Source organism: Fundulus heteroclitus, chromosome 3, assembly GCF_011125445.2.
Source record: "Fundulus heteroclitus isolate FHET01 chromosome 3, MU-UCD_Fhet_4.1, whole genome shotgun sequence".
NCBI classification, from domain to species: Eukaryota; Metazoa; Chordata; class Actinopteri; order Cyprinodontiformes; family Fundulidae; genus Fundulus; species Fundulus heteroclitus.
Genome location: NC_046363.1, coordinates 18,884,082 through 18,906,100, shown reverse-complemented (window position 1 = coordinate 18,906,100; position 22,019 = coordinate 18,884,082). Strand labels below are relative to the sequence as shown.

General features: G+C 42.7%; 1 protein-coding gene across 2 annotated transcripts; it reads right to left on the bottom strand.

The window, feature by feature from the left end:
* Positions 1–1,302: 1,302 nt before the first annotated feature.
* si:dkey-34d22.1 (discoidin, CUB and LCCL domain-containing protein 1) lies at positions 1,303–20,509 on the bottom strand. Of its 2 annotated transcripts, none has more exons than XM_036131786.1 (15): positions 20,324–20,509; positions 15,738–15,959; positions 13,721–13,858; positions 12,693–12,744; positions 10,668–10,740; positions 10,441–10,574; positions 10,326–10,363; positions 9,871–10,062; positions 8,346–8,458; positions 7,405–7,579; positions 7,208–7,303; positions 7,030–7,123; positions 5,785–5,822; positions 5,560–5,670; positions 1,303–2,476 (listed from the first exon to the last, which is right to left on the bottom strand). In XM_036131786.1, exons 1-15 carry the CDS (start codon positions 20,424–20,426, stop codon positions 2,055–2,057), a joined length of 2,001 nt encoding a protein of 666 aa, XP_035987679.1. In that variant the 5' UTR covers positions 20,427–20,509; the 3' UTR covers positions 1,303–2,054. The 2 variants fall into 2 exon arrangements, with proteins under 2 accessions (XP_035987679.1, XP_035987687.1); XM_036131794.1 differs by having other exon boundaries at positions 7,208–7,300; positions 20,324–20,508.
* Between the last annotated feature and the right edge of the window lie 1,510 nt (positions 20,510–22,019).

Here is a 22,019-nt window from a genome sequence, read left to right as displayed (position 1 = left end):
TACATTTATTGACTGATTAAAATGAAACGCTAACCTAAGCATAGGACGCGAGTATGCTACCTTGCTGATCTTACGCACCGCAACAAAGCTCTCTCCTGAGAGGGAGAGCTATCTGTCTCTGCCAGGAGGACAGACTAGTTGGACTACACTGCCCTTTTTCTAATGCAAGGCCAAAATAAACATAACTTTTATACTGAATTAACGTACTTGATTTATTGTTGCCAGGGCGTACATGAATGCACTTCTAGTTTCGACATTACAACCAGGCAGTATTGTAGACAACTTAGGGGTCCGATCATGTAAGCGACAGTGTACCGTAAAGATCCGAATGTCCATTGAGCGGAGCGGCTTCATTACTTGCCAATGTCCTACTTACACATTTTAACAGATTTTTTAAACATTGTACCACATAAAGTTGGTCAGTAAGCACAACGGTAATCATATATAAGGCACATACATAAGGCAATTTTTGAGAAAATGTAAGGATTTTATGTACGCCTTATAGTCCGAAAAACACGGTATCTGTGTGCTGCTAAAACCTGCATTTACTAATAATTTTATAAGATAAGATTGCTAAAATCGCACAGCGTAATGCCTAAGGCATGAAGGTAAACCTCTGTCTGCCTCAGCTCCTTTGCAGCCTCCATCTAGTTTCCCATGGACTAGAAACGAGTCGTCACAGCATAATACTGCCATGTGTCACACAGTCCAAATAGAAACGTATGCATCTATTCTCAAGTTTTACTCTGAATTTTTTTAAATTATGAATCAATCTTCTTCTACTTCACTGCAACGTGCTGCTTTGTGTTGGTCTACCATACAAACCCCCCAATAAAACATTCATATTAGTGGGCAGAATGTGCAAAAGGTCCAGAGGTTTGAACAGTTCAGAGTTTTGTTTGGCATTACGCCCGGGCAAATAGTTTTTGACTTTCATTAATGGCCAGATCGCTTGCATGACAGACATGACGGAGCAGCGATTGGGGTGAGTGTGTGTCTGTGTCGCAGGTTTAGGTCCATCTTCATTATTTTGTACCAGTGGCCAACCTTGCTGTGTTCGATGACACATTTTGTTGTCGTGCCTTAGTCTGCAGCGAAAGAGGCGTCAACATGAAACTTGTAAAAGTTTTGGTGTTCAATCAAGTTTATTTCTTTTTGTTGACAAGACTGCATGGTAAGATTTAATATCCTAAAATTCCTTGTGATTAGAAAAAGGGCAAATTCCAGACTCAGTTAATATAGATTATTGTATTTTTATACAAAGTGGAAGCAGAGGTATGCGATTCAATTAGAGTCAAAGAATCCGTTGCTTTGGATACAACTTTAATATTAATACAAGCTTTCTTAATTTAGTTGAGAGCTGCTTCCTTCTGCTAGGAAAATTTGCGTTGATAAATGGATTACAAAATGAACGTCACACTAAGAGCATGTGATGCTTTTCATTTTCTCATCACACTCTTATCCTGCATCTTTGTGCCTTTTGTTGTACTATAACTCCAAAGTACTTTTTTTAAACAGGTTATTATTCCAGACACAAAGTTACACAATATCATCATTATTATTGTTAGAGGTCTGAAGCTCACAAGAGCCACCTAGTGGTTATCTGTAGTCACAGCTCCAACCCTGTGTACCATTAGCAGTGTTTCTTCAAGAGTACATTGTGAACAGTAACAATCAGTCCACTCTTTTGCATTAACCATTTTTTTAAAAAGACGGTTGTGTAAAAAGTGCAGCTTGTGATTGAGCATTTCAGAGGTAGACTGTGTCTCTCAGACGCAATCTAACCTGGAGTTACTTTGTGCATTCTACGAAAATAAAAAAAACTGTACAAGTATATACTTCCTGTAAGGAAATATTTATGTCTGCATGGCTCGCAGATCTTCATGTGGTCCACCCTCATATCCTCTCTGAATACGGGGGGAGGTGGCGTTGTCTACAGCGACTCCCAATGTCCTGGAACATCTCGTCAGCAGTAGTTCACCCTAGACAGCCCGCTCTGGGTTAGTGTCCTCTCAAGATCTAAAGAGTTTTCTGGTCCACATCAGAGCCTGCATTCACAAGATCTCCTCGTACGTGGGCCTCTGTCCCGAGGAGTCGCTCGACCTGGGCTCTGCGTAGACCTCGCTGGCAGGTCGAGGGCCGCTGGCGTGCAGAGCCGGGGTGCAGTAGCCGTTGAACAGTACCCTGTGCGAGGGGCAGTCGTACTGACTGTGACCGGAGGGCGCGTGAGCGGGAGGTCTGTGTGCGCCGCTGTGAAGTAACCCCGTAAAGGTGGGCGCTTTATGCTCGGGGGGCAGCTCGCTGAAAGGGGTGGCGTACTCGGGCTCCGGGGGAAGCGGCTCGGCGTACTCCGGAAGGCTTCCCGGTGTGTCGTAAGGGCCGCAGGTGAACGGGGTGGTGTAGCCTTCGCCCGAAGAGGGTCTGAACGTAGAACCGAGCTTCTGGCCAGCAGCTGTGACGGCAGGAGCCGCGTAGGCTGGGAGGACGAGAAAAAGAGGCGTCACAAGAAGCAACGAGACTGACGGGTCGCTCAAGTTTGTTTGGCGCATCGAAATAAAAAAAAAAAAACAGAATATTGCTTATTTCTGTCAAAAACTCAGTTTATCAGAAAGGTGGAGCTCAGAGAAATGTACGATGGTCGACAGAATCAGGCTGACAACCCCCAGCAGGAAGGTGAGCTACAAACTCTAATGATGAATGCTGAAACATTCATCATTAGAGGAAAGTGGAAGGAATAAAGTGTGGATTGTGAAGCCCTACCCCTTTTTCAGACACCAGCTAAGGTGGTGTGTGTATGGATTTATAATTGTACAGATATATTATAAGTGGTATGTTTGTATTGTCTATACATTTAGTTAATTTCTATTTATGTTGCATTGTTTGGAAAAAAAAAAAAGTAATAAATGTGTTTACATTTTGCACAGAAAAATATGCTGAGTGGACACTTTTTGGTGGAATGACTGAAAATGAAGAAAATGCATAAAATAAAATTCCACTTGAGAGTTTGAGGGAAATTTTAAAGTGGTTCTCTATTTTAAGTTTTAAAAAAGAAAAAAAAAAACTAAAGATGGTCTCTAAACATTTTGGCTTTAGTCTGTTTTTACAGGACGAGTTGGCAATAGATTTTGAAGTTAGTTTTGGATCAATAATTTCCTGGGGGGGAAAAAAAAAAAAAAAAAAACCTGCCTTGCTTCAGTTTCCGGATGCATTCAATGTATTTTTATATCCAGAGCCAGCCTAAACAGAACCAGATGCACCGATCTGAGCTTTATTAGCACGTACTGATTTCCTTTCTATACTTGTGGAACCTTTGTTTTATTTGCACAAATAAATGTTAAAAACACCAAGGGCACAAGAATAAAAGGAGAATCAGGTTAAGAGGGTTTAAACAGTCAGGGACCTTTAGTAGTTCAGATGTTGCTTCATAGGAAGCAATGTTGACTTTAGTGAGTGGCGCACAGCAGAGTTTTGCTTCATAACTGTGTGTCCACCTGAGTGGTGCTGGGCTAAAACAACTATTTTACTGAGGCAAATAAACTGGCAGCAATGATAAATAAAAGCTTTAAAATTGGGTAAAACAGACAATGGGTGCAGAATATTGGGCTGTACGTGTATTTGGCAAACCGGCACCAACATTTAAACCCTTTTACAAGACGGATAAAATATTGCAACAAACTCGATTTGAACTATTTTTATGCTCAGACCCCTAAACTGCATCGTATAGTTTTGGTACATTTACATTTTGCAAGTTAATTTAAGAGAGCTTTTTTTTTTTTTTTTTACTTGTTATGACCTAAACTTAGAAACTAGAACGTGGAATAGAAATTGTCTAAGTACAGAATTTATTTGTTTTTTTGTCCCCATTTCCTGGCTCTAGCAGTGTCCGCCCCCCCAGTAGTCACAGGTTAATGTGGAGCTTTGGATGAATGTTTTGACGCTTCAGTTATCTGACGGCTTTGGCTCCTCCACTGACATTATGTAATGACATAGTGGACTAATACCATAAGAAGGTAGAACCCTCCAAGTATCTTTTCAGAGCAGTCCTTTCATTTGCAGCTAGCTGATAACATGATTTTATATCCTGAGCAGCTGGTCAGTGGAGCTGCTGGTCGCTCAGTTTTACAACAGGGTTTATTAACGGATCAGTTCTAGATTATCAGTTCTGGATGTGTCATCAGCTGAAAAAAATAAAAAAAAATAAAAATCTTCCCCAAACATCCTAAACACCTTTTAGATTTACTCCAACCAGATATAAAGAGACTTATATTCAGTGTATTTGAAAGCACTACAGTTTAACTCGTATCACATTATGTATACTTAATGTTAATAGATTTCTAACTATTGCTTTGAAATAAAAACAGGACCATACACTGAATTATTTAACTAAAGAAACTATACCTTAATTTACTATAGTATGGTTAAGAAAAATGCTTTTAATGCAAAGTATTATGAGTTAAAAGATGTCATTTGATAACAACAATCGACTGATTGCGTGATCGTGCGAGGCCAGGCTTTGTTTAGTAGGAATAAACGACAAACTGGGGTCAATCCAGGACAACTTTTCTCTGCCAATGGCACAACGAGAGGTGTTGACCATTCACATAAGAAAATATAATTTACCCGAGACGCGGCCATTTACGTCAAATAAAACAAAGAAAAGTCCCTCGAGTCTTGGGCTCCATTCAAATACCTTTAATAAATGATCCTGGCTCCTGTTCCTTGACCCTGGGGTCAACAGTAAGAACTTTAAGACGGTCTTGAACTCCGATGTCATTACGTGACAGAAACACACATGGATGATGCAAATCTAAAAAAAGAACAACAAAGTGCGCGCTCTCTTCTCTCCGGCCATTTTCGTTAATTTACGTGAGGTGGGCGGTGCTTATTTGTCGTGTCACGCAAAGGATTGTGGGATTCCTTATAGTTCCTTAGCTTAGGTAAGGGACATCGCGAGGTTCCTACGCTAAACTAGTCGGGAAAGGAAGCATACAGACTCCTTTTCCTACCTCCTTCCTTATCATGGCGTCCGCTGACACACTTCCGCTTTGGCTAAAGAGTCCTAACTCTATAAAGGAATTTGAATGGACCCTGGAGTTGGGGGCGGGGCTTATAGGTCAAACTGAACTGTTCTTCTCACTTGTAGTCCGAATTTGTGCAGGATCAGAGATACTTTCTTTAATAGGAATAGTGAGACTATGAATCCACCAAACTGTGAAAATGACCAAATAATTAAGATTCAGACATCTCTGAATTGACACTTCAGTTTCTTACAGCGTATCGGTGAGAATGTCTGAATTACAGGCCGAGGGGCTCGTTGAGGCAGAGATGGGACTGGACGGGGGGGCAGCCTCAAGCTCCAATTAAAGGGCCTCTTTCAAAGCGACTCTGCGGTCCAAAGAAAGGAATGTTTATACAGTGACTGGCGACGGGCTGAGCCAGGACAAAGAATGGGCCGCCCTCAAAGAGAGCCTGGCTGGAGCTGCTCACACTGACCACTGACGACGGGTTGAAGTTAGAGAGGAGAGGAAAGAGCAGCAGGACATGTTCCTGGGTCCTCACCGTTAAGATGGGGGCTGGGCAGAGCATCGTGCACATTTCGCACCAGCGGATAGCAGATCAGCTCCGACTGTGGACACGGGAGACTCTTTCCCTTAAAACCCTGACAGCCAACTGATGTAAAGACACACAAAGTCAAATTGAGCGTTTTTAACACCAGAGTTGAATAATGTCGGCTGCATCATGCTGTGGGAGCAGTAATATGTCAAACATAAGAACGTTACTCACCTGTTGGTAAGGAGTTCTTCATTTGGGAGTCTTTTTTCCTGCCGAGACAACATTTGAAGGTATTTTACATACCGCATACAGTTTTTGATGGGCTTAGAAACTTTAATCAATTTCCGTGTAGTAGAGTAAAAATAAGGTAACATTTGTTTAAAATAATGGGTTAAATTATTCCTCATCTGTGAACCCAACATTGTGTAATAGCCTATTGAAATTGAGCTTTCAATAGGTTATTACAGCTACACAGTGTTGATCAGATGTTAACATACAATAATCTGAAGGGCCTGGATGTCATTAATTTGGGGCTTTTATTGATGCACTTTTTCTGGGGTTGACTGATGAACAACAGAACCAAGCAAATAATACAGACGCAAATATAAACAGTCGTGGAAAAAATGTGAAAATGCCATTAAATACTTTGCTTTTTATTAAGAAATGTTCCTATATCAGCTTACATATTGTAGTCATCCACCTGTCTGTAACACTGAGCTGAGGAATCAGCTTAAGATAGGAAATGTTGTACAGTCCATCTAAAGTAACCAAAAAAATCTTGGGCTTTGTCTACATTTTATCTGGCAAACTTTGGTCTGACCTTCATGTTTTTCGTGGAGAGCTAAAGTTTTTGGAGACTTCCTTTAGCCTTATGCAGTCTGTTTTCAGAGTGACCACACCTGGACAGGTAGACCTGGTTATGTTGGGGAAATTCTGGATTTTAGACTGGACAACGAAGGCTAACCTTTAGATTCTGCAATTGCCTCAACCTCAACCCTACTGGAGACGTTTGGGCTCTGCTTAAAGAAAATTTGAAAAAGTAAATGAAACCTTTTAAAAACCTTGATATTCAGCCAATCGTGGCAGAAGCTCACTGACGGCTGCAGCTTCCACAGACACAATTAGCCAAATACTGAGTGTATGTCTATATTTGAGCCTGTTTAGAAGAGAAAATCCTTGTTTATAAATCCTTGTTAATCAGATTCTTGCTATGAAAATTCATCCAGAATGTTTGTTGTGTTGTCATGTCATGAAAAAAATAAATAAAATGGTTCAAATGCATCATCAAAAGCCCAGAATGATTGTGACACTCATGCCAGTGGTGAGTTTATGTCATCCTCTGACTGGAGTCAATGAAAAAAAGCTGACTCATCTTGAAAAGTCTTTCAAGACTCATCTTGAAAACAACCCGGCAGATGATCTGAAAGCGAACAGACTTGTGAAATCAAATGTTTCGACAACATTTGGGAACAATACCTTTGCTTCCAGCAGATTCCAGCCAATAAGCAGCTCCCACACATCACCAGTCCCAGGACCACTCCCACTGCTATGATCGCTGGATGACTGGAGCCTGCAAACAGAAGCAGCGAGGTTTTACTCAAACACTCTAAAGACAAGAGCACCAAGGTTTTTTTTTCCTACATAAAGCACGTACTTGGAGTCGTTTCCACAAACGGGGTTTCCTCTGTGGGGGTGGGTGAGGGGCTCGGGTTCTGGGCGTCCACGTTAAACTTGATGGACGGAGACTCTGCTGGAAAACAAGCGGCGGGATCTTTACGTCTGCGACTCCTGGCGGATGGTGCGAGCGTGCCGACAGATGATATTTGACTTGAGCAAACAGGATGCGCTCACCTCCGGGAGGATGTGACCTCGGCGTGGCCTTCGCAGCGGGGCAGCCCAACACGTCGACCTGAGCAGAGGCGCTGCCGTGCCAGCTCAGCGGCTGGAGCCGAACGAATCGGGCGACGGCAGGAGGAAACAGGCTGTTGAGCGCCCCGGGGTGGCCGTCTGCGTACGCCTGGAACACCTGGGAGATAACGAGGAAAAGCAAAACCGTTTTACGCTGTAAAAACGGAACTAGAAATAAGTAAAATGTTCTTTAAAATGAGTGTAATTGTCCTTGATTTGAGCAGGTAAATAAGATGATTTGCCAATAGAATAAGATTGTTGCACTTAAAAGAGGAATAATTCATCTCCATCATCTTATTTCAAGTGCAGGATGTCTAATTATCTTATTTTAGGGGTCAAAATCTTATTCCGTTGGCAGATAATCTTATTTACCTACTTAAATCAAGGATAAATACATTAACTTTAATAACATTTTACTTATTTTTAGATCCGTTTTTGCAGTGTAGCTGCCGTCAAAGACGTCTGCACACTGCAAAAACGGAACTAAAAATAAGATAAATGTTCTTAAAATTAATGTATTTGTCCTTGATTTGAGCAGGTAAATACGATGATTTGCCAATGGAATAAGATTGTTGCACTTAAAAGAGGAATAATTCATCTCCATCATCTTATTTCAAGTGCAGGATATCTAATTATCTTATTTTAGGGGTCAAAATACTCATTCCACTGACAGATAATCTTATTTACCTGCTCAAATCAAGGATAAATACACTAACTTTAAAAACATTTTACTTATTTTTAGATCTGTTTTTGCAGTGCAGGACTTCTACTGAGAAAGCTGTGGGATCTTTTATGTCTCCAGCAGCTCGGTGTTGGCAGTAACATTTAGGTGTTACCGGGTGCATGTCTGAAACGGCCTGTGAGGCTGACGCGGGAACACAAACCTTTTTTTCTTTGCTCGCTGCCTCTTTATAAGTCTTCCAGCTCTTTCCGTCCTTGCTGAAGTGCAGACTGTAGGATTCGATGTAGTTCTCTGATGATCCTTTTGTCACTAATCCTGGGGGAAAATGATGGGAAGCAGCATTTACGCCACATTCAATTCTACACAACAAACAGCTTATTTGGAGCGCTCGCTTCTCTATTAGTTGATATTTATGCCGCTACGGGCTAAGAGGATATACTGACCACTTTTCATCAGTTTGCCATTGTCTCCTACTGCTTTATATTCACGCATTATTTGCCATTATTACTGGCATTAACCTTGTGTACTCTGGTTTATTCTTTGGATAGAAGGTACTCCTGGCCCAGTGTTTCAGCGCTCAGCTGTGCTTCTTTCCTACTGTGAGGCTAGCCACAGAACCATTGTTTCCCCTTTGTTCAGCTTTTCCATATAAAGTAAGTCGCTGCCAGGGTTCCTGTCCTTGTCTGGGTTTTGTTCCGGGACAAAACCTCTAAGAGCGCTATGTCTTCCATTTGTTTTGTCTCTCCTGGTCCAGTGCATCTATGTTTTTTGTCCTAGACGAGGCCATTGGCAAACGGTCCTTACCTTTATAGTTAAAGCACTCATAGAAGGGAGGGTTCTATGTTTAGCTTTTTCTTCACTAGGCGAAGTCAATGACAGACAACTTTTGGCCATAACAAAGAGGCCCTGGACCATCTTTGTTTGCTCTGTGTCTCCTTCCTGTCCTTTAAACCTCCAGACGATGGAAGATAACCACTTCGTGTTTAAAGGCTGTTTTTCCTGTTTCTGCATCTTTGCTAAGGATGAGGGATTGCTGCCAAGTCAACGACTGGCTGTCCTTCCCTTAGACAGATACAGCAAGGTCCAGAACTACTCATACCCTACCACCAAATTTAGATTTTAAATTATTTGAATAAAACCAAATAATTTTTTTTCCTGAAAGGAAATGACAAATGCATCTCATAAAAAAAAATAAAAAATTAGAAAAAGTATGCGCACTCTTTATCCTGGAATTTAGTGCAATTTACTGTGATTTTTTTTCAAGCTGTACGCAAACGGACTGTGAAATGCTGAAGCCACAAATGGACTCTGTACCACATTCGTATATTACACGGTTTTAATAATACTCTCCTGGATACCGTGAATAGCACACTGTCTATTTCCCCTGCATTGTTTACATTGTTTTACATTGTTTACATTTCAATTGTATACATAAATCGCTACTGCATCTTTATCCTAAAATTTAGTGAAATTTACTGTGATTTTTCAAGCTGGATGCAAACAAAATTTCGTTCTGTATGCACTTTGTGCATAAAAAATGACAAATATAAGCTGTCTAAAGTCTATTGTATTATTAGTATGAAATTGGACTGTCTCTAAAAGCAATCGGACAACTGGATTGGACCCAAATGGTGTCTATATAATGGGAGATAGCATTAGTTGTGAAATGGTGTAATACACTTTAAATGAATTGGAGAAGCAAACATATCCATGGACATTTTCTTTACCCTTCACAGTGCTCCTCTCAGTTAGTTCGATCTCCAGCCAGGGGCTGCTGTCCCTGCTGTCTGCTGTCCAGAGCAGGGAGCCGTGGCTGGACTCTGTGTTTCTGGAGGACGAGAACACCGTGTTCCCCCGACTGGTTTTGTCCCAGAAAGACGAGGCATTTAGAGCAGAGACAGCCAGGATGTTGTTGCATTCTGTTCGGGGAAGGAGAGGACAGGATGAACGTGGCCCATTGTTTTACTCCCTGCTCTACGCTCGCCTCCTGACTCTGTTAACAACCAAGATCTTTTATTTTTTTTTTTTTAAATGGTGCAGAGAGAAGGTAGCAGGGGTGTCAAGGTTTTCTTTCCTGCTAAAGTTTAAAACAGCTTATTGTGGGAAATAAACCAGAGGAATGTAAATCGTGTGCTGCTTGAGGGTAAAACTTTGTATTGTAGAAAGAAAAACAGCCTCCTACCTCTGCTAAAAAGCAGCTTCTTCTCAGATAATGAGCCCCTGTCAAAACGGCATCAAACAAAAAGTAAACTGGCTGCTGACAAAGAACATTGTGATCTTTCATCGCAGGAACTCACATTTTAGAGAGGATCCCATTAGCAAAGGTGGATTCATAGAGGGTGAGGCTCCTCCCAGGAGTCACAGTGACCCGACCTCCCACAGCGTCAGACGTGACTCCACCGTGGACCGCAGACTTGCACAGGACTGAAGTCTGCGGCACAAAGAACATATGGAGTACTTTTAAACGCAAGTCAACGTACGGTAAGTAAAACACAGTTTAGCAAGCAGGGGCGTGTGTCCTTACGTCTCTGTAACCCTGCTCAGAGTTTCCCCAGATGTCCCCCGGAACATCCTTACATCCGGCTGGGCAGTAGACGCTGAGGAGCAGAAGCATGTAATAATTTGTTTTAACAATATTTCAGCCTTCTGAATAATCAGAAGTCCTCTGATAAGTAACTGGTCCCTCTACGTTTTAATTCATTCTCAACGTAAACGCAGTGGTTGTGTGAAAGCCTCTGGGGACGCTAGGGAAAGGTTTGCCAATGTCAGCAACTTTGACTGGGATGCATTGCTGCAGTCAGGAATGTTGCATCAAAAGTTTTGAGGTTGACATGTCGCACGCATAAATTTGACACTTAGCAATATTTTCCAGTATTTGTGGAGACATCCGCACCCTGGTGCCAACCACCTTTTCCTCACTAAAGAAGGTCTGAGGCTGCACTTGGTTGTCTGGTTCTGCAGCAGGGGATTTTAGGCAAAGTTAAGCCCGTCTCTAAGCATCTTTTCCTGGGTAAAGACTGTCAAGGCCTTTACCCAGGGCGATACCCTGGGGCGATTGTTGAAAAAGTGTCCAATTCAACGTGCGCCTCGTGTCCTGGATTGGACAGAGAGGTGTTAAGAGAACGAATGGGATCCCTGTTCAATCCATCAGTCAAAAAAGTGAAAAGCCTTTAAAAACTGATTGCACATAGTAACTCTGGAGGAGCTTCAGAGATCCACAGCTCAGGTAGTTAAATGAAAAAAAAAAAAAAAGATAATTTATGGAAGATTAGCGAGAAGAAAGCCATTACTGAAAGAAAGTAATGTGCCCTGGTCCCCTTTACCACAAGAGAAAATGTGGAAGAAGATGCTCAACGTATTAGCCTACATGAAAAAGCTCTATAGGTGTCTGAAAACTAACACTGCGCATCACTTTGACAATACCTTCCCCACAGTGATACACAGTGGTGGCAGCATTATGCTGTGGGGAGGCTTCTCTTCAGGAGACACTGGGAAGATGGTCAGAGTTGATGGGAAGATGGATGAAGCTGTAAGCAGGTCATCCTGGAAGAGAACCAGCAAGAGGCTGCAGAAGAATCTAGTCTGAAAAGAGATTATACTGCAGCGCTACAACGGGATGTTTTAGCTCTTTAAAGCAACGTTTACAGACACTCCATCCATTCTATAGAGTTCTACTGTTCTTTATGCATTGCGTGTCGTCATTTCTGCTTTAACTTTCTGTTCTCTCTCTTTTTTCTTCATAGTAGGTACACCTGGTCTGGCGTTCTGTTAACTGTGACATCATCCAGAGAAGACGGCTCACCCGCTACTACCATCTAATGTAGAACAGATTACTGGATCAATGTGTGCTTCTGTGCTTGTTTGTCTCTCTTGTTGTGTCTCTGCTCTATCTTCTGTAACCCCAGTCGGTCGAGGCAGATGACCGTTCATACTGAGCCCGGTTCTGCCGGAGGTTTTCCTTCCCGTTAATGGGGAGTTTTTCTTCCCACTGTCGCTTCATGCTTGCTCAGTATGAGGGATTGCTGCAAAGCCAATGCAGACGACTCTCCCTGTAGCTCTACGCTTCTTCAGGAGTGAATGCAGCTTGTCGGGACTTTGATGCAATCAACTGGTTCCCCTTATATAGGACATTTTTGACCAATCTGTATAATCTGATTGAACTTGACTTTGTAAAGTGCCTTGAGATGACCTGTTTCATGAATTGGCGCTATATAAATAAAATTTAATTGAATTCTGACGGACCTTGAGCTCCATTTAAAAAAGGAACGGAGGTACGATAGTTTTAAGAGGCCGTTTTCAGCCTCTACCCCTGATTGCTCTCCATTCAGCTCCCTCCATCTTCCCATCAGCCTTGACCCGCTCCCACAGCATGATGCAGCCAACACCACGTTTCCCCACAGGAATGGCAACTGCAGCACAACGTGGTTTTACAAAGTATGAAAAGAGCGCCACTGGGTGTTGGGCTATCAACTAAAGATCAGAACTGACCATCAGGTTCATGGTCACCATGCGACAAAGTGTCAAAACGTTGTGTTGGATGAATGCCTACCTTAAATGCTGGAAGCTAAAATGGGATCCTCTTTGTAAACAAGAAATCAGATCTGAAACAAAAAAAGAGGCTGAAATGATTCAACACATAAAAAAATGAAGCTGTAGGAATGTGACAGTATGCAGTGCTGCGTCTCTGGTTTATGTAACTCCCCCCTCATGCACACACAGAAGATCATACAACACAGACTCAGGATGAGACAGGCTGGCATGCTCCAAGCGTGCTATATTAGGAGAAAGGCAGTCATCTCTGTTAATGTGACTGAAGCCTTTGTGTCTGTCCCTTAGTCACAGTTCACGAGTCTCGCCAGCAGCTCCTCTGCGATCGCAGCTAACAGACGGCGGTTTGTGCCTCTGCACAAGGCTTAAGCGCCAGATGCCGCTGGATTTTATAAACAACAAAGTGAAAAACAGGAAACTATGATACATACTGCACACTAGAGAGAGAGAGAGGGGGCAAAAAAATAAAGAGGACAATCTGATGATATCAGAGCAATCGGATCTAATCGCTCATTTATAGCATTCACAGAAAGATCCAGAATGCCCCAAAATTTTATTCATGAAATCTGAAAAAGAAACTTTGGTTTGGATTCACAAAAATGTAAATTTGATTGGTTTACAGCAGCCTTTGGGTTGAGAGGTGGACAAGCCAATGCAGCTTGTGACAACGAGTCCTACTCTTGTTTCTGAGTAAAGACGGCAGTGGAGAATGAATAAGCCGTGACACAAACACACACCTACACACACACACACACACATCTACACACACAAACAGGTAACTATTAATAAAACTGAGCATTAAAAAGGAAAAATCACCAGTGAATGCTTGTAAATAAGAACATGCAGTCATGCCTTGAATGAAGCCAAGATGATGTGCTTTTCACGCCCAGGAAGGGTAAAGCAGATGAGTAATATAGAGACGATGTACCCCAATATATTAATCATCCACTGCATTTATACATGTGGCCTGTTGACGCTGCGTCGTTCAATAATGAAGCGGGAGCCACAGTGGAGATGCTGCGGCCGTACCTGGGTGCTGGTCTGTTGCGTAAGAGAGCAGGAAACCTCGTCCGGAGCGGTGAGGGCCGGACATGAACGTCACCGTCACTTCGTTGGTTTCCAGAGTCACATTCTTCATGGTTGCGTTGAGCTTCCCACACACCGGGCCTGGAAAGAGCCGACCGGAACGGTGACAGAATCCTGAGTAAAGCTGCATGGCTTCATTCAAACACCTGGGATGTTTCCCCACATTTCGTCACGTTGCGCGTTTTATTTTGACTTTAATCAATGGGCCGACACAGAGTATCGGTGCATTGGATGGAAAATGGTATGCAGTTATGAAAAGGTTTTATTTTTTACAAATCAAATGTCAGAGGAAGGCGGCGTGCATTTGTCTTTAGCCTCCCCGAGTTAATTCTTTGTAAAAAAAAACAACATTTTGTTGCAAACACAGCTGCCCCAATTCCACTCAGCACATCTAAAAACTGACCTTTTTGGTTAAGAGTTGAGGGGAATGTGGAAAGCGCTAAAAAAAAACAGAAATTGTGCAAGAGGTTGCGAGAGACTAGAGACTGGGGTGGAGGTCCACCTTCCAGCAGGACAACAACCCGAAACATACAGCCAGAGCTGGAACGACAAGGTTCAGATGGAGGCATGTCCATGGATAGATGGACTGAGACATAAATATAGAGCTAAGTCCGATTTAAAAACCTGAGGCAAGACTGTAAAAAAAAAAAAATATCTGATGTTCCCAGATGCTCTCCGTCCAATCTGACTGGGCTGCAGCTATTCTGCAAAGAATAATGAGCAACACGTGTAACACTGGTAGACAAATACCTCCAAAGACTTAAGGATGTTATAACTGCAGCCAAAGATAAGACTTTGGAAACCATCCAGCCTTTTTCTTCATCTCTGCTTGGAGGCCCGACTTGCCGTTGGTCACAGAATCCGAAGTTCGAAGTTTCATTGGTAATGTAACCAAAAGATGAAAAAGTTAATTGGGTATAAATACTTCTGCAAGGACAGCATTTCACCAGACAGATTAAATGTCTTTCAGTATTGTTGCTGCTTTTTGTCCAATTTTCAGACAATCTCGATCTAGAGGCATTTCGTTGCCATTCCAGCATCATTTGTGCACAAATATCCTAAAACAACCATTACCCGTAAGCTCCTGTGACACAGCTTTGCGGGGCGTATTCCCTACCCTGAACATGCACAAACGCCCCCATCGCCACACTTTTCCAAGCACAAACTGTTCACTACAGCAGTTCCTCACAGTCAGGCAGCCTGGAGTGGGAGGATCCAAAGAAAAACACATTAAAGGCCTTTGAATTACTCATTTAAAGGCTATTGATATAGATCCACAAAAGATTAAAAAAAGCGTGGCTTTATGGAACAGAAATATATAAAAATGTTATAAGCGTGGATGAAAATTATTGTACTCAAGGATTATCTGCCATTTATTAATTCTTCACTGAATGATGTTTTCCATTAACCCCCTTTTTAACGCCGACACAGAGAAGTTGCTCTCTTCTCTAATTCACAATCGTAAACGAAGACATTAGCAATGATTACACGACGACGGCGACCTTGTACGGTTTGCAGAGAACAATTTTGTATCTCTTTAATGAAGATAAGCGCTGCAGTATCGGCTCGTCTCAGAAAGGGCCTTCCGCACAAATCCCTGATACTTATAGACGCTCTACGTCCGCCGCACTGGACAGGAAACAGCGGTGGCTTTCGGGCTTTGAGGAATCCTACAGCGCTTCTATCTCCTTCATCTCCCAGCCTTGATTCTTGGTGCGCTGTCAAATATCTATAGCCTGGGGACACAACCTGATACAGCTGGTTGCAAAGCGCACATGTGCCTGTTGCAAAATCGGGTTCGTCTCCCGTCGATGTTTCAGCAGAATGGCACGCCGTGACTCCTGAGCGTTGCCACGGGAGATCTCTATTAACGACGGAGCGTTGAAAACCTGTCAGCAGGTTATCTGGGCAAAAACGCCGACCGTGTCTGAGCTGGCGGCGCCGTCGTCGGTGAGCTTACCCAGTCTCCGCTCCCCGCTCCTGCCGGTGATCACTACAGAGCCGTTCCTGCAGCCCGGGCTGCCCTCGATGTCAAAGTCTCCGAAGAGCAGGCGCAGCGCCCGGCCCTCCGGCACGCGCAGCCTCCATTTGCACCAGGCGTTGCTGGGATAGGTCCCCGGGTAGTTGGGAGAGGCCAAGGTGCCCGACTCGGCGCCCAGCAGCGCGTGTCCACAGCCGTTACCTGACGTGAAACAAGCAGCAGAGTTAAGAGGCCCGCGAGAGAGAACAGACAGGCATCTACGGTTCATCGTCTGGCTGCAGCGTCAAGAGCTAAATTCCCTTCCCAGCACCGAGAAACTGAAAGTGTGTTTTCGGATAACTTCACTATAGCTGCAGCTGTTTTGACTTCTCAGACTAAATGAATGCAGCGTCTCACAGAAGTCTTCACACCACTGTCAACCACAAACATTTTTCCAAATACAGCAACACAACGTAGGGGATAACTGTGAAGCGGGAAGGAAAATGCTGCAAAACCTGCCCCAGTTTCTCAATTGGATTTAGGTCTGGACTTTGACTAGGCCATTCAAACACATGACTATGCTTTGATGTGAACATTTAACGGGGGGCTGCTGTCCTGCTGTTAGGTGAACCTCTACCTCAGCGTCCTCCGACACGTTTTCCTCCAGGCTTGTCCCGTCTTTAGCTCCATTCATCTTGCTTTTACAACCTAACCTCGCTTTAAACCTCTCTACAACTTTCTCTCTGTCTTCCTTGATCTTTAAGACGCGGTTTGTTCTCTAACAAACCTCTGAGGCCGTCACTAAACAGCTAAAGTTACACCACGCTTAAATTAAATCGGTGGACTCCCTTTTATACATTTTCAAAAGGTAATCAGTTGCTCTGGATTTCATTTAGGGGTATCAGAATAAAAGGGACAGCACAAAAAAAGTATTGTTTTATTGTTTGCCAAAGAAAGGAGTGTATCCCCTTATTTCCATTTTAGCATCCAATAAAACCTCTATGTGTTTCTCGTTGTGATGGGACAAAATGTGAAGAATTAAAAAAGGCCAGTCGACTGCGCTCGGTGTTCAAGTAGACCGCTGTATAACCTGAGACTAAAACGTCTCGACCGCAGACAGGTCTGTCATAAAGCTCCTAAATTAAATTCACCGGATATCAAAGGCTTTGCTGGAGCATTATTTCAGAGCTTAATGCGTAACAAGTCTGATCAGCACAGGCCCTGCAGACCTGGACATGTTTATATTCATAACCGAGTGATGACACAACCTGCTGGGAAGGAAATTCCTCAGACCCTAAAAAAAAAAAAAAATAACGACGGAGAAGCTGGATAGACCGGGAAATATAGTTCAAATTAGCAAAGATTAAACACAAAGACTTAGATTTTTTCTTTCTGAAAAAGAAAAGGCGTAGGGAGTTTTAGCCATTGATTTATTCAGTCCTCTGACCCGTGAGTGTGCTGACTAAACACAAATATTTGGATCAGTAAGGCCGGTATCCGCGCCGGTCACAGAGGAGAAATGAGTCAATTCCCAAAGTGGTCCCAGAGAGATCAGTGCTGTGGAGGCTTGTTTACGCAAACCTAACCCCCCACAAAAACCTCACGAGGTGACATGTTCCCAGAATGGTCAAAACCTGAGTAAGTCTGAGCCTAAACATCACCCACGTCTTCCATATAAGGCTCCTAACCCCCCCAGATAACCCCGGTGTCGCTCACCCTGTGTCACACATCCTGCACCACCACCACCCCCCACACTTTCCTAACAGCTCTTCAAATCCCACCACAGCCCTTTGAGCGCCGCTGGCCCTCGCCGACTCCCCAAAGGATTCTCTGGAAATGCCAAAGTGACATGCTGTTGCCGTGGCCACCAGAGCGCGGCTCCGTCACCTTCCGGTGGGAGGCCACATAGGCAGCGGCGCTTGGCCCGTTCTGGGTGGCTGCTAATTGGCTCCTGCTGGCTGAACTCCTGACGACGAACCCGTCTGTTTCTGAGTCCGTCCTGGAGCTGATGTGGTGCCTTGAGCTTTTTCAAACCCTTCAACGTATTATTACGCCTGGAGATTTAAAAAAAAAGGGGGGTGGACCGGCAGAACGCAGCGCATAGCCGTGAAGTGCCGGGAACATGAGAGACGGTGGATATCAGGATAAACTTGCACATAAAAATCTGAAAAGCCTGCTTTAAATTTGCGTTCCCCAGACTTTAGATGCCCCTAAATAAAATGGGGGAGCAACTAAAAAGCACCCTAAGAGTGAACAGAGACCACTTGTGTGTAAATTCAGGGTTCCTACAGCATAAGGCAAGTTAAATGTAAGACTTTTTAATGCCACTTGAAATAAAAGTTTAAGACCAACTTGACGATAAACAAGATAAACCTGGTTGCGACAACTTCACCCAAATGTTTATTTTAACATAAACCATTACTTTCTGGCCCAGTAGACATGTTTAAAATATAGGAAGAAAGCTAAAAACACACAAATTACATATATATTTTTAACAACTACTGAACTGAATTCACAAACTTTGTTTTGTTCCCTACTAAAAATAAACTATAAATCAGTTTTAAAAACCACAACATAACCAGTGCCAACTGTTTTTCGCAGCTATGGTCCGGCCGCAACTGTTTTTACTGGTTCCACTATCGGGACGGAAACCAATAATGGTTACGTTGAGCCGTTTGGTAAATTAAAAAATATATAATTGTGTCAATTATTTTACTGTTTGGTAAGGATTACAAAAATAAAATCCTATTTATGACCTGGTAACAATTTTAAGACCTAAGAAAGACTGATTTAAGACATTTTAATGCTAATTAAGGCCTTAGTTTTATATTACAGTATTCAATGCCTTTTAATACTTTTTAAGGATCCGCGGGAACCCTGCAATTATTCTTAAATGTGAATCCAGCTGTTCTCTGAAGGCTTGTTTGTTAGAGAACATTAGAGACGTGACGAACAAGGAACACAGCAGACAGAGATGAGGTGTGTGTGTGTGTGTGTGTGTGGGGGGGGGGGGAGTTCAGAAGGGTTAGGTTATACAAAAAATAAATAAATCTTTGAACATCTCATGAAGCCATCATCAAAAAAAATGGAAAAAGTAAATCACAACCGCTAAGTAAGAGAAGTAGCCAAGTACACTCTGGAGGAGCTGCACAGAGACACAGCTCCGCAAGATGATCTGTCGGCAGAGGGCCCATCATGTGTGCACTCTTCAGATCTAGCCTTTATGTAAAGGTCTGCGGTAGAAAGACCTTTTCTAAAGAAAGACAACAACAGCAAAAAAAAAAAAAAACCTCCCATGCAGCGTCTGCCACAAACCATGCAGGGATAGGCTGAGCAAACTTGTAAAACAAGGTGCTCTGGTCACATGAGACCAAAGCTAGACCTTCTGGTCCACGCGCACAACGCTATTTGAGGCAGGAAGAGATACAGCACCGCACCTTAACCACTTCCCAATGGGCAAACACGGTGGCAGCGCCATCATGCTGTGGGGTTTTCGTCTCTCCGCCGGTGAAAGGGAAGCTCGTCAGACGGAAAGCTGGAAACCATTTGTAAAAAAAAAAGAAACAGCTGAAGGCTCACGTCCGCCTCCGGTTCACAACTACGCGCCACTCGCATGGGCTCGGCTGGTTCTGGCCGGATCAGGACATCCGAAAAACAGGAATTTAAAGCTCAAACACAGTCTTCCCCCTCACCTCTTCCAGTTTGTTTTTTCATCCCAGACAGGACCTTACAGGTCCACACTAGCAGACAGGATGTTCACCTGTCCTACCTGTCACTGCACAGCATTATCCCCTTCCCTAACATGTGCCAATCACAGCCGTGTTGAAAACTCTTCCGAAACGTGTCCCAACAAAAACGAGCAAAAGATGCCCCCCTTGAAAAAAAAAAAGAAAAGAAAAAGAAAAACGTGATTCAGAATCTGCAATTTGCCCTGGACTTAATCAGCTTCAGATTTGTGAAGCAACCAGAGCAAGAGAGCCAGACGAAAACAAGAAAGAGGCAGATTTGTGGTGTGGCTGTCTGTTGTAGTCACAGTCTACGGAGGAGTGATCATTTTCCTCTCTGGGTGTAAATATGGCCATAGTGATTCATGGCGGCCAGTTTACTAAAGCCCTGCGGTCAGGACAGCAGGGAGCTGCAGGTAAACACATGGGCAAAGGGAAGAGTATGCAAAGAATGCGTCCATCGCATCACACCGGCGACCTTTGTACCTATAGTCCTTTTTTTTTTTTTTTTTTGTAAATATAAAATACAGAATTTCTACACAAGTATTAATACTTAATAATTATACTCGTACACCGAAACAGATATGTGTCCAAAATGTAGGCTGGAAAACTTTTTCTTTCAGAAACTCGTTCGCAGGTTCAGGAAGATAACACACTGAAGCATATGTGAAAACGTGCAGCGCAACAACTCACTCCCGACATTACCTGCGGAATACTCGCTCATAGCTTTACTTTTACACATAATTAGTTTTAGCTGTTCCTCAGCAACAGGCTACCGTAATATATTGGACACTCGTTGTCACGTCACAATCATTACTTTACCAAAAGCGTCAACCAGAAAGGGGCTTTTTTTTTTCTTACCCTCCTGACAGCGAACGCCGACCAAACAGACGCTGAAGATAATCCCCAAAAAAAGAGACAGGAACTTCACTCCATCCTCGGTGCTTCGTCTCCGTCCAAGCATGTTTCCCAGCCCTGTCCGAGGAGAAAAGTAAGGTGCATACTTCGGTGGGCCGACTTCTCGCTTCAATAAAAAGCTCGCAGGGCAGCGTAAAGTCCTGCGTATTTACTATTGGGCACGAGTCGCAAACTCCGCTTTCTATTGGTTGGCGTGACTGCCAATCAAATGATCCCGACTGAGCCATTCCACAGCTATGGAGCGCCAAACGTGTCATTGTTTGTTCTCATTCATATATAAGAAATTCCTTTATTAATACCCAATCTACCAACTTTTGGACTCACCTTGAACAATATATAACGTCTAAACTCAAAACAAACATTGTAATTGATTATAAAAGTGTAATATTGTATTTTGTCCATGGAGACAGAAATGCTACTTTTATTACAAACCTATTCATTTTGTATGGTAAATTTCATATACACAAATGTAAATATTCCAAAACATCCCCCAACTTCAAATGTTTCTTGTCTGAGTTTAAAGAATACATGAAATCCCTCACATTAATTGATTCTACACAAAGCACCACATCCACGGATATTTTTGAAAGATTTTTCAAAGAATAGTGTAAGTACACTCCTTTTCATTATTTTCTTTATTCTTTTTGTTATTAGAGCACCTGTCTATTGTTCTATGTAACTGTATGTTTGCAAAAAAATTAATAATATAAAAAAAAAGAAGAAAAAAAAAAAGAAATTCCTTTATGTCCCACAGTGGGGAAATTCGGGCATGACAAAGACACAGACACACAATTTTTAGTAATGAAAACGCAACAAACCCTAATCTAACCTAGAGTTAGTGCTAAAGCAACAGAGAATGAGCTTATCAGAAAAGCCAACATACGAGTAAAATTAAACACCAGAGTAAATATTGCATAATTACTGATAATATGGCATATTCAGGTAAAAAAGTGGAAATATTCAGGTTAAACAGTGGAACAACAGCAACCTCTTTACAGAACGATGTGAGAAAATATGTAATGTGCATGATAGTACACTAGCATCTCTGTGTAGGAAAGGCGTGTGCAAGTATACCTTAACATCTGAGAGACAATGTAAACGATTCATGGTCATATTAGAACCATTTTGCATTTTGTAAACACTTATTGAGTCTGTTGTGAGCAGCAGATACTATAAAGTCTAACAGCAGCTGGGAGGAGCAACCTGCGGAAGCACTCCTTTGAGCATTTAGGGTGCAGCAATCTGTCACCGAAGAAGCTCTACAGCTCTACAACAGCTCCATGCAAGGAGTTGGACACACACAGATAGATATATAAAAATATTTCTGCAGAGCGTGGTGGCCTTGTGGTTAGAGAGCAGGATGCTTGCGCCCTGATTAGACTGCAAGGTTCCTGGTTAAATTTTCACAGACTGTGGCTCCATCCGAACACCCCAAATCATAGCTCCTAGCTCCTGTTTCTTGACCTTTCATGGGGCCAACACAGTAAGTACTTTAAGACAGTCTTTAACTCCGACATCATTACGTGACGGAAACACACATGGATTAAATGCAGAGGACAAATTTCATTGGCTTGTATGTTCCAATGGCAATAAAGATGATTATATATAAAACTAGCGGTTGATACAAAATAAAAGAAAA